The following is a 13,842-nucleotide window of genomic DNA, read 5'->3' on the forward strand; positions in this document are numbered from 1 at the left end:
AGTGACAGACTTTTTATCGCGACAGTAATGCGGCTGCGAACGTCACTCATTTTACTAAGGAAATTGACACTGACAGCGATCGCGTCAAGGTCACAGCAGTTAAGTCGCAACAGAGTATGTAATGCAGCTGCAATTGCCATCCTGACGTCACCTTTAAGTTACATACTATTTATTGAATTTTATCGTCTTAGGTGGTAATTTTGTTAATATTTATAATTAAATATCACCTAGACGATTCGATCACGGTCTAATGAAGTACCTACTTATAAAACATTTCTGAACAAAGGCATTAAAATATTTTTTTGCCAAACAAAAGAGCTCGTTTCCGTTATCTCCCTTTAATGAATACCTCTTCGACGAATTCTTTTCGCATAGTTCTGATAAAGAGGAGCTTCGAAACTTCAAATTAAGATTCTTGGAGTTCCGCGCGGGGGAATAAGATTAATGAAGGATGGCACCTGAGGGTCGTCGCTAACGATAGCGCCGGGTCAGGGGGGAAATAACTGTTAAAAATAATAAGTGGAAAAATTCTCCCGATTTTCTTACTATAGGTACCGCTCGACCTATTTGATGAGAATGTTGACTTATGTAACCAAGCGAGGGTGAATGTTATCTTAGCTTTCACTTTAAAAATTACTCTTAAAATATATTCTTGCATAACAGAATAGGTACGCGTAACCCCTATTACATATATTGCAGTTAATAGGAGGTTGTTGAAAAATTAAATTGAAAATACACCTTTCATTATTCGAAAATGCAGCAGCTGCACCAAAACGTAATAGCCACACTTTCGAGTTCTATTCAGCAAGTATTCAGACGCATTAGAGCGTTAATAAGACAATATGTATGTGTCGCAAACAATGGGAATAATAACAGAGCGCATAATAGCGAATGAGAAAATAGCTCGTTGACTGCCACAGCCTGAATCACAATGCGACAGACAACAATGGCCTAGGACCTACATTCGGCCTAGACTACTGGATAAATGAAACAAAACAAAACACCTTTGGAAAATGAAACGAAAATGGTGAATGGGAGTTTTAAAAAAGGCGAGAGATTGATGTGCTTCTCGTCATATCTGCCGCTACACGCAACAAAGTTGGGGATTGCGGATATCAGAAAAGTTTTTGGTGGTCTGATATTTGGTACAGATATTAGGCACACTTATGTATAAATAGGTAACTAACTTTGACTTTGACTTTGAATTGCCAGGCCAATCCAGTGATTCAGTTAAAAAAAAAATACATTTATTACCATACAATATACATCACAAACAAGTAGGTGTTATTAAAAAAACCTGGCACTACGATACTAAGTAAGTATCTAAAAGATTTATGTTACAAAGTGTCTTAACTATAGACACTACAAGTCTTTTTCATACACTTAGCCAGTAAAAGTCAACAAGAGCTGTACATCAGTGGTCGACAAAGTAAAGATAGAAGTGCACAGTCACGTAGTTTATATGCAGCTCGATGCCGCCGCCGCACTAAAACTGGGCTGCGACGAATTTTTATTACATTGTGCATGTCAACCGTGAACTTTATGGTCGCAATTATTGTTGGTACAGCGGCGATTTATGCGATCACCTCGATGGTGTTTGTGGGGTAGTGTTACACGGCTGTGGTCCATTGGTGAAGCTGGGTAAATGGGCCGTATATTTACAAACACCATCAACTTGAAGCCATATTTTAAATTCGTATTTTACCTTAGTACTATAAGTTATTCTGTGCTATTAGATTGTTTTGAGTAGGTGTACGCGAGCAATATGAGTTCACAGTGAAGTAACCTTCAAGTAGTTTGAAGGAACTTTATTGGCACCATATGCTGTGTGTTCCATAATGCCAGTTTTTTATTGTTTTTATTTTTCCAGAAGTTTATAAAGATTTTTAAAAGTGAAATTTTGTTGGGCTGTCTTTAGCATGTCGCATTAAATAATTACAGCATTAGTAAAATTCTACTTTATTTCTAGTACTTAGAGTTCATAGGACGACCGGTTTGGCCTGGTGGGTATAGTGACCCTGCCTGTGAAGCCGATGGTCTTGGGTTGGAATCCCGGTAAGGACATTTATTTGTGTGATGAACACAAATATTTGTTCCTGAGTCATGGGTGTTTTCTATGTATATAAGTATGTAAGTGCTCCACCGACAAAAGACTTACTCTTAAATATATGATGATGATGATAAGTATGTATTTATCTATATAAGTAGGTATGTATATCGTCGCCTAGCACCCATAGTACAAGCCATGGAGACTGTATAAAGGAGCCAAATCTCTATGTATGAAAAGTGTCTGTGGCGGCCTGCTCGGCTTGCCACTTGACTCTACAACCGCTACCTTACGCGCCTAAGTCCGCGCGCCTGCGCGATGCGCCCTCGCCGTGACTAGGCAACGAATAATATATACTTCTATCTAGATCTGCCTAAGAAGAAACGTTATTTAAATTATTGAAAATAAATTGCAATTTAGTGTAATGTTATGTAAATACTTATGTAAATAATATTGTAAATACTTTTCTCGACTTCTTCTTGTACATTACCCTCTACACTGGTGACTACCGACTAACGCAAGATGTCTACTGAAGATCTCCATGAAAAATTTGCGGACGCAGACGAGGAGGCGCAGGTATGTAGGGTCGGAGTCCGCGTGCCTCCATTTAACGCAGACGAGCCCGCACTGTGGTTCGCCCAGATTGAAGCCCAATTTCATCTATCCAAAATTACGCTCGACGATACGAAATTTTATTATGTCGCTGGGCAGTTGGAGGCGCGGTATGCGATGGAGGTGAAAGACGTTATCACTAACCCTCCCGCTGCCGATAAATACCCTAAAATCAAGGCGGAATTGATTAAGCGTCTCTCCGCGTCGCAAGAAAAACGGACGCGGCAACTACTAGTTCAAGAAGAGCTTGGCGACCGTAGCCCGTTGCAGTTCCTGCGCCATCTACAGAACCTGGCCGGCGCCGTTGCAACTTCGGACCTCCTACGGACAATTTGGTGCGACCGTTTACCGCACAACGTTCAGACCATACTTGCGTCGCAGTCCGAGCAGCCTTTAGATAAACTCGCCGATTTAGCAGATAGGGTTTATGAGCTAGCTCCTTCAACCCCCCGTGCTCCGCAAGTGGCGACTACTTCTGGTGCTGCTACCACCTACGCACCAGCGTGTTCTGTCTCCCACGCGCCCGTTTCGCCTACTGACGCTTTGACGCAGCAAGTCAACGAGCTTACAAGGCAAGTTGCTTTATTAACAACTAACTTTAAAAGAGGTCGTTCACACTCGCGCTCACACTTCTCGTCAAGGCCACGAAGACACAGCCGCTCTCGACCTAGGATGCCGCAGCCGCCGCCTAACCATCCGCACTGCTTTTATCACTACAACTTTGGGCAAAAAGCACACAAATGTAGTAAGCCCTGCAGTTTCGACTCGGGAAACTCCCCGGGCGGTCGGAACTAGCGGCCAGCGACTGCCCTACCTTAAAATCTGGCCGTCTATTCATCACCGACCGGACTTCGAAAATAAGATACCTCGTTGACACAGGATCTGATTTATGTGTTTTCCCCCGGTCGGCTGTCAAGACGCCTTGCCCACAATCAAAATTCGAACTAGTTGCAGCCAACAATTCCGTCATACGTACCTATGGACCAATACAACTAACTATCAACTTGGGTCTACGAAGAGCGTTCTCATGGAACTTTACTATAGCCGACGTGTCAAAACCGATTATAGGAGTCGACTTTCTTATTTATTACGATCTACTGGTAGACTGCCGAAACCGTCGACTGATAGATAATCTGACATCATTATCGGTAGCCGCAATACCCTACAAGTCGTCCGATAATATTGCTGCCATCAAAATCGTGACCGGTGAAACAGAATTCCATGAAATCTTACGCGAATATCCCGCTATCACTAGACCTCCAGGTAGGCACTCTCCATCGAAGCATAACACCTTGCACTTCATCAAGACCACTTCCGGACCGCCAGTATCCTGTAAACCTCGCCGCCTCGATCCGATGCGTCTGAAAGCTGCCAGAAAGGAGTTCGAGGATATGTTGGCATCCGGTATAGCCCGTCGGTCAGAAAGTCCCTGGGCTAGTGCACTTCACTTAGTGAAAAAGAAAGATCATACCTGGAGACCCTGCGGTGATTATAGGGCACTGAACGCCAGAACGATCCCTGACCGATACCCCATTCGTCACATTCACGACTTTTCTCACCAACTGTCCGGATGCACCATCTTCTCAACCATTGACCTGGTCAAGGCTTACAATCAGATAGCCGTGAATCCTGATGACATACCCAAAACCGCGATTATCACTCCATTTGGCTTATTTGAGTTCCCATTCATGAATTTTGGACTAAGGAACGCGGCGCAGACCTTCCAGAGGTTTATTGATGAGGTTCTGCTCGGTCTAGACTTCTGTTATGGTTACTTAGACGATATCCTGATTTTCTCATCTTCACTGGAACAACACAAAAGTCATCTCCGTCAACTGTTTCAGCGTTTGACACAGTACGGCGTATGGATCAACATCTCCAAGTGCTTGTTTGGCCAATCCGAAGTCACTTTTCTTGGTTATCATGTGGCGGCCTGCTCGGCTTGCCACTCTACAACCGCTACCTTACGCGCCTAAGTCCGCGCGCCTGCGCGATGCGCCCTCGCCGTGACTAGGCAACGAATAATATATACTTCTATCTAGATCTGCCTAAGAAGAAACGTTATTTAAATTATTGAAAATAAATTACAATTTAGTGTAATGTTATGTAAATACTTATGTAAATAATATTGTAAATACTTTTCTCGACTTCTTCTTGTACATTACCCTCTACATGTCCATCAAAAAACAGTAATTAGGCGGCGCCACCATACACCGAAATACTACCAAAAACAACCTACGTAATTTGGTCGGGTTATTTGTTGCCTTATATGGTTCATGTTATACTCATGTCCCAGAGCCTAACTAGCGCCACCGGAGAGATTAGGAACTATTATTTAAAGCTTAACGCGGTCACTTTTACAACAATTCTGCCATAAGAGATTGCGATCCTTTCTTTACCATCCATAGTACAAGCTTTGCTTAGTTTGAGGCTAGGTTGATCTGTGTAAGATGTCCTCTAAAAAAAAAAAAAATTGTCTTTAAAGTAGCAGACTACGATACTTACATAATTCACGAATGCTGATATTTGCTTGTAATTTCATACAAAATTTTAAGGACAGTAGACCTTATTAACCTTAAATACGGTAACGTCAAACTATCTGTCAAATTTTACGGTGAATGGCAAATAGTCATGTCATAATAGGAAGTTTTCATTCACATACGACTTTTTGTTTCTTTAACCCTTGACTCGACTATGATAAGTAAGCGATATTAATAATGTAATTACAGCACCACGTTGAGTAGCTGAATTACATTGGCGTGATTGGCGTTGGGCGAGCTTTTATAAGATAATTAAAGAGAATATTTTAATAAATATTCTCTTTAATAGTTAAGATTTAAAACGCGATTTTATGATGTCTATATCTACAATCTGAAAAAAGTTTAACTTGCATCGTGGTTTCATAAAACCACACAATCGGGTCAAAATTCTTTTCGTTGTCTTGTTTTTTGTCCCTAAAATATATTACGAAGTGGAGCAAGAAAATCACCGAGTTATAACCGCTGCAATGATTTATTCGGAATTTATTATTAACTTACATAATACCAAAAGCTATAAGCACCATGCAGCCATAAAAATGTATAGGTAAATACCTACGAATATTCGTCAAGTTGCTAAGCAAAATACCACATGAAGAAGAGTTATCTACGTCCAAAACAAGAAATGCTCGAGACGAGCCACTCCCACCATCTCATTTCCCGAGAAAAACAAGACAATGCTTTTAAGCGATTCGCCTAATGCTAGAGGGTCCACCGCCCGTATATTAACATTTCGTATACTAAAAGACGTTTTCCTTACCAAACTTTAAGAACATTTTCATAAACATGAACCCACGCGATGTCGAAGTTAAAGTAATTTAATTTAATATGAAATCTATACATATAATAAAGCGGAAGAGGGTCGAAAGTCTGTACATGGAAGATATTCGAAAAAAAATTGGCTGGGGATACTTAGAATCGATAACAGAACACATTCCAACAGTTTTTAGAATTTTTGTCTGTTTATCTGTTTGTCTGTTTATCTGTTTGTCTGTTTATTTGACCGCGCTAAAAATGAAAACGGCTGAACGGATTTTGATGCAAACTTTACTAATCTGTCGAAAAAATCCACGGCCAGGTTATAGGCTACAAAAATTTGAGAAATTTTACCCCTAAGGGGGTTAAAAAGGGGATGAAAGTTTGTATGGAGTTCAAGATTTATTTTAAGCTAGCAATTTGAAACTTCGTAAGAAGATATATTATTGAAATACAAGAAAACTAATTTCAGCGTTTTTGAAAATTCATCCCCTAAGGAGGTGAAATAGAGGTTGAAAGTTTGTATGGAGTTCAATTTTTTTTTGAGTGCGTTACTTGAAACTTTGTATAATGGGCATATTATTATAATACAGGAAAAGTAATTTTAGCGTTTTCAAGAATTCGTCCCCTAACAGGGTTAAAAGGGGGTTGAAAGTTTGAATCCATTACAAATGCTTTGAAACTTCTTAGAAATGTATGATAGACAATTACAAAAAAACTAAATTTGACGTTTTTGGAAATTTAACCCCTCAGGGGGTTGAAAAGGGGATGAAAGTTTGTCTTGGGGCGCAAATTTTATTTTAAGCCAGGAACTTAAAACTTTGCAAAACGTTAATTATATTTAAAAGCAAGAATTTTTTTTTCAGCGTTTTTAAAAATTCATCCCCCATGGAAAAAGGGGTTAAAAACTTTATCTTGATAACTATATCATTTTAGCTACTAGGCCAAGTTAGGTATCGTTTTTGTATAAATCGGGTATGCCGAATTCATTTATGATATCAAAATGACACCATTCCCGAGTGAAAACACAAAAAATATGAAAAAAACTTTTTTTAATTTCTCTTTACGCTTAAACCGCTAAACCGATGTAGATAAAATTTGGTATAGAGATAGTTTGAGTCCCTTGGAAGAACATAGGGTAGTTTTTATCCAAAAAATGGAGACTGCGTTTGCATGGAGAAGCGGCCGTGCCCTTTCCTCTTAATAATGGTCACGAAGGTGGGTACTTTAAAAAAACACATTTTTCAGTAAATGTCAAACGATTTGGGACTTATACGCGTTACCATGCCTTCCCGAAAAAAATCGAATCTTTCGCGAAAGTCTCGCAATGCATTGCGGCCACAAGGGGCACGGTCTCAGGAGTCTAAGAAAAACCACGGTGAGACTCAGTGGCGCTCTAGCCAGGCAGGTCGCTTCGCTTTCGGCTGAAACGGCAAGCCAGCGCGAGTCTCGATTGTGATCCCAAATACATCGTACGCAATACATATGTAGGCGCAGATCCTGACGGAGTGTGGCACCGGAGAAGCCGTGTTCATCCTGCGTATCCCCCTCATTTCGAGCAACTTCCCGTTCCGCTTTAAGCGCCTACAGGTCCCCGTGAGCGTCTGCTTCGCTATGACTATCAACAAGTCGTAGGGGCAGACGCTACGCAGTTGCATTTCCCACTCCGAAAACAAAAAAAAAAGGGCAGACACTGCCCGCCGCCGGCGTCATGCTTAGACTGATTTGACTGGAGGACCGTTTTGGATGACATGATTTTGATGGGAACACCCAAATATTCCGAAATACGTTTTTCCGATTTTTATAACCACGACTTTCATAACACCGATTATTTATAAGTCCGAAATATCAAAATTACGATTTTTAAAAACACGATGGAATAAAATCACATCAACTTTAAATCCGATTGTCACTTGACAGAAAGCTTAAAGTTCCGATTTTACACTTTTCCGAAAATATTTTTTTTCCGAATTCCTAAATTCCGAAAAATCATTGTCCGATCGGAAATAAAATAATTCGGTATTCAGAAATTCGGTTTTTTACAAGATTGGAAAAATGAAGTCCGTGATATTCAAATGAAGACTCACGTTTTAGTAATTATTACGGGTACCTGTCGTGCCGCGTCATGTTAAATTCGGCATAAAATATTTTTGGCATAAAAATTCGGCATGAATAAATTAGACAGAACTGCGAACCCGAACTGTTGCTAGAAGTGGGTTAGGTTAGGTTAGAACTGCGACCCCCAAGAAAACGAACTGTTGCCAGAAGTGGGTTAGGTTAGGTTAGAATTGCGACCCCCAAGAAAACGAACTGTTGCCAGAAAAGTGGGTTAGGTTAGGTTAGAACTGCGACCCCCAAGAAAACGAACTGTTGCCAAAAAAGTGGAAATTTAAAAATTGGGATATTTAAAATAGGAATCACGTTAATTCGGAATAAGGGCAATTCCGAATTCGTGATTTTGAAAATCGTAAATGTTAAATTCGGTGTTTGCCACCATCGGAATTGTTATAGTCGGAATTATGTAGTTCGGAATTTACAAAATTCATCATTCGTAATTATGACAGTCGGAATTTTGATTGGTCGAGCATTTAAAAATCGGAATGATAAAATTCGACATTCTAAAATTCGGAATAATTTTTTTTCGGAAATATGTAGTGTACCCGATTTGGATAGGTACAGTCAAGGACGTAAAAATACAAAAATGGTACTGTATCGTTCGATATACACCTACTACTCTATGCCGTTTAAATCACGTCAAAAATTTGAATGAGGGCAAAAAAAAAAAACATTTTGGAGTGTAATTTTATTTAGTGGTAGCAAAGAAGATGTAATATTATAGAGCGGTACTGTCAAAGTAAATTTTGTAACCACACTAAATTCACTGCCATCTATCTACATACTTTAAAACTAAAAATGAAGATTTATAAAAATACGATAAAATGTATTTAAATATGGATAAATGTTTTTTATTTTATTTGCATTAATTATTTTTATTATTTTGACCCATGTTCTTTCACTGATATGCGTTAAAATTGTTAAATAATAACAAACGAAACCGTTAACGCCCTCTATACGAGAGTAGGCAAAAGATAGTAGCGACGTCTGATCGAGAATCAAATTTTCGTAATTTTCGAGGCACGTTTTTTCCTTAGACTGTATCCATCTATTACGGAACTGTATTCTATCTATCTTTGGTGGTAGGTACCTAATTGTAAAATATTTTATCTGGACTACAGTCCTCTAGCGTATCTATTTGTCAACTTTACTTTAAGTTCCGTCTCCAGGGGACAGGGAGATAAATTAGGGGTGAATTAGCCGCTTACTGACACAGACCGAATTCCACGCAGGCGAAGCCGCGGGCACAGCTAGTAAGTAATACGTTGTTATTGAGATTAAGTTTTTTAGCAATTACGCTTCAATGAATAAGGAGCATTGTTTAAATTTTTATTGAACGTAAAGTGATCGTCGATACAATAGCTATTTACACTTTCTGATTTTGATTTTCAGTTTTTCAAATACAATATTGCATTGAACAATCAAGCTGAGGTATTAGGAGTTTGCCAAATTGCTTCCGTTGCGTGTTAATTATATTGTTTTAATGAACTTCCGAATAAGTACTTTACGTTCGAAATCTAATAAATAATGACATCCTGTTTGTCGCCGTCACCTGTGATGAATTAAGATTAGAGAGGCTATTAATGGGAAGTGGGACCTATTGAAAACTTCTAAATAGTAATGCGATCTTTTAAATAAAAAAACATGAAACTATTTAAATCGCTAGATTACCTATAGATTCGCGATGGAACACAAAACTAAATTATCAAAGAATAAGATGACCTGTCCAGCGTAAGCCGTATCTCGTCGAACATTGATTAGACTTATATTGACCGGGATATAGACCGTGATTACCTTTTGTATTATTTGTGAGCTCCCGATATTTCGACGCAGTTACATGCATCATGTTCACGGGTGCGTCGAAATATCGGGAGCTCACAAATAATACAAAAGGTAATCACGGTCTATATCCCGGTCAATATAAGTCTAGTGAAACTAACCGTGAATCATTCAAAACTCGAACATTGATTACTTCGCAATCAAGGGGACTTCTCAATTTTCTTATTGATAATTTGCATGTTTATGGACATTCTTGTAGGCGCTATGTAAATTCACACGTCTGCCGTCATGATTTATACTGTAGCGAACAACATGAATCACTAGATATCGTGACTGCACGTAATTGCATTGCCGATCGAATTAATTTCTTCAGTTAGTATTTTATGATACAGTTTTTGTAATTGATTCCGTGGCGATATCAATAAGTTTGAGCACTTTAACGGGTGCCATTTATTTGCTGTGTTGAATTTTGACACGTATTTTAACCTATACTTTATTTTTAAAAGTTTAGGTATTTATAAGAAATGTTGTATTAGCATAAGTAAATTGTAATTTACTAAAGTATTTATTAAATATATAAGATTAACACTTAATTATAGTACCTACAGCCTTAGAGTTGTAAAACTTTACTGCTTAATAGTCTCGCCAACAGCAATTACATGCCGACTAAAGTAGATATATGATCTGTGATATACTATTAAAATTAAAATTATTATAGTCGCGCAGACTTCAACGTAACTGAATCTGCAACTTATGAAGACAAAGTAATTCAAATTAACTCCAGAACATTTTCTAGGAACAGAGCTCCACTTTCCCTATGAACTTAATGATTTCCCTATAACTGTGAACGGATACTTTACACAACGCAACGCCGCCGCTTTGTCACTTCTAGTCGCGACAAAAAAGCAAAGCCATGTTCTATTGTAATAAAATGTAATGATGGTAGGTGAGAAAAGGTTACTTTAACAGAGGAAAAGTAATTCTATCCCAGATTATGACTTTATCCCGAAATGAACCATTAAAAATAAGGTTTCAGCAGTCGTTTTGCTCGGACTTTAATATTTGGCAGGGCAATTCAATGTTTGCTCCTATCTTAATTAGCAGTCCCGTAATACTTCCTACATGTATTTAGGTTTGTGGGTTATGGGAATTTTAAACTAGTACAGCATACGAAGCCTCAAAAAAAAAGAAATCAAAAAGCGAAGAAATTCTAAAAGGTGTATGTGAAGTCACCCCAATCTGCATTGTGTATAGTGAGGGTAATGGTTATGGGGATTATGAACTAGTACATGTAGCATAACATATGTAGAATTTAAACATAGGTGAACAATATTGCAGGGAATGACTAATTTTGTAGGTTTGTTTATTTACGTTTTGCCATCTATACATATAATAAAGCGGAAGAGGGTCGAAAGTCTGTACATGGAAGATATTCGAAAAAAAATTGGCTGGGGATACTTAGAATCGATAACAGAACACATTCCAACAGTTTTTAGAATTTTTGTCTGTTTATCTGTTTGTCTGTTTATCTGTTTGTCTGTTTATTTGACCGCGCCAAAAATGAAAACGGCTGAACGGATTTTGATGCAAACTTTACTAATCTGTCGAAAAAATCCACGGCCAGGTTATAGGCTACAAAAATTTGAGAAATTTTACCCCTAAGGGGGTTAAAAAGGGGATGAAAGTTTGTATGGAGTTCAAGATTTATTTTAAGCTAGCAATTTGAAACTTCGTAAGAAGATATATTATTGAAATACAAGAAAACTAATTTCAGCGTTTTTGAAAATTCATCCCCTAAGGAGGTGAAATAGAGGTTGAAAGTTTGTATGGAGTTCAATTTTTTTTTGAGTGCGTTACTTGAAACTTTGTATAATGGGCATATTATTATAATACAGGAAAAGTAATTTTAGCGTTTTCAAGAATTCGTCCCCTAACAGGGTTAAAAGGGGGTTGAAAGTTTGAATCCATTACAAATGCTTTGAAACTTCTTAGAAATGTATGATAGACAATTACAAAAAAACTAAATTTGACGTTTTTGGAAATTTAACCCCTCAGGGGGTTGAAAAGGGGATGAAAGTTTGTCTTGGGGCGCAAATTTTATTTTAAGCCAGGAACTTAAAACTTTGCAAAACGTTAATTATATTTAAAAGCAAGAATTTTTTTTTCAGCGTTTTTAAAAATTCATCCCCCATGGAAAAAGGGGTTAAAAACTTTATCTTGATAACTATATCATTTTAGCTACTAGGCCAAGTTAGGTATCGTTTTTGTATAAATCGGGTATGCCGAATTCATTTATGATATCAAAATGACACCATTCCCGAGTGAAAACACAAAAAATATGAAAAAAACTTTTTTTAATTTCTCTTTACGCTTAAACCGCTAAACCGATGTAGATAAAATTTGGTATAGAGATAGTTTGAGTCCCTTGGAAGAACATAGGGTAGTTTTTATCCAAAAAATGGAGACTGCGTTTGCATGGAGAAGCGGCCGTGCCCTTTCCTCTTAATAATGGTCACGAAGGTGGGTACTTTAAAAAAACACATTTTTCAGTAAATGTCAAACGATTTGGGACTTATACGCGTTACCATGCCTTCCCGAAAAAAATCGAATCTTTCGCGAAAGTCTCGCAATGCATTGCGGCCACAAGGGGCACGGTCTCAGGAGTCTAAGAAAAACCACGGTGAGACTCAGTGGCGCTCTAGCCAGGCAGGTCGCTTCGCTTTCGGCTGAAACGGCAAGCCAGCGCGAGTCTCGATTGTGATCCCAAATACATCGTACGCAATACATATGTAGGCGCAGATCCTGACGGAGTGTGGCACCGGAGAAGCCGTGTTCATCCTGCGTATCCCCCTCATTTCGAGCAACTTCCCGTTCCGCTTTAAGCGCCTACAGGTCCCCGTGAGCGTCTGCTTCGCTATGACTATCAACAAGTCGTAGGGGCAGACGCTACGCAGTTGCATTTCCCACTCCGAAAACAAAAAAAAAAGGGCAGACACTGCCCGCCGCCGGCGTCATGCTTAGACTGATTTGACTGGAGGACCGTTTTGGATGACATGATTTTGATGGGAACACCCAAATATTCCGAAATACGTTTTTCCGATTTTTATAACCACGACTTTCATAACACCGATTATTTATAAGTCCGAAATATCAAAATTACGATTTTTAAAAACACGATGGAATAAAATCACATCAACTTTAAATCCGATTGTCACTTGACAGAAAGCTTAAAGTTCCGATTTTACACTTTTCCGAAAATATTTTTTTTCCGAATTCCTAAATTCCGAAAAATCATTGTCCGATCGGAAATAAAATAATTCGGTATTCAGAAATTCGGTTTTTTACAAGATTGGAAAAATGAAGTCCGTGATATTCAAATGAAGACTCACGTTTTAGTAATTATTACGGGTACCTGTCGTGCCGCGTCATGTTAAATTCGGCATAAAATATTTTTGGCATAAAAATTCGGCATGAATAAATTAGACAGAACTGCGAACCCGAACTGTTGCTAGAAGTGGGTTAGGTTAGGTTAGAACTGCGACCCCCAAGAAAACGAACTGTTGCCAGAAGTGGGTTAGGTTAGGTTAGAATTGCGACCCCCAAGAAAACGAACTGTTGCCAGAAAAGTGGGTTAGGTTAGGTTAGAACTGCGACCCCCAAGAAAACGAACTGTTGCCAAAAAAGTGGAAATTTAAAAATTGGGATATTTAAAATAGGAATCACGTTAATTCGGAATAAGGGCAATTCCGAATTCGTGATTTTGAAAATCGTAAATGTTAAATTCGGTGTTTGCCACCATCGGAATTGTTATAGTCGGAATTATGTAGTTCGGAATTTACAAAATTCATCATTCGTAATTATGACAGTCGGAATTTTGATTGGTCGAGCATTTAAAAATCGGAATGATAAAATTCGACATTCTAAAATTCGGAATAATTTTTTTTCGGAAATATGTAGTGTACCCGATTTGGATAGGTACAGTCAAGGACGTAAAAA

The 13,842-nt window shown here is 38.5% G+C and overlaps 1 protein-coding gene across 1 annotated transcript; it reads left to right on the forward strand.

Moving 5' to 3' along the window:
- Nucleotides 1-2,569: 2,569 nt before the first annotated feature.
- Nucleotides 2,570-3,454, forward strand: LOC134747933 (uncharacterized). Its single transcript, XM_063682611.1, has one exon. It carries the CDS (start codon nucleotides 2,570-2,572, stop codon nucleotides 3,452-3,454), a length of 885 nt encoding a protein of 294 aa, XP_063538681.1.
- The last annotated feature ends 10,388 nt before the right edge of the window (nucleotides 3,455-13,842 follow it).

Source organism: Cydia strobilella, chromosome 15 (genome assembly GCF_947568885.1).
Source record: "Cydia strobilella chromosome 15, ilCydStro3.1, whole genome shotgun sequence".
NCBI lineage: Eukaryota > Metazoa > Arthropoda > Insecta > Lepidoptera > Tortricidae > Cydia > Cydia strobilella.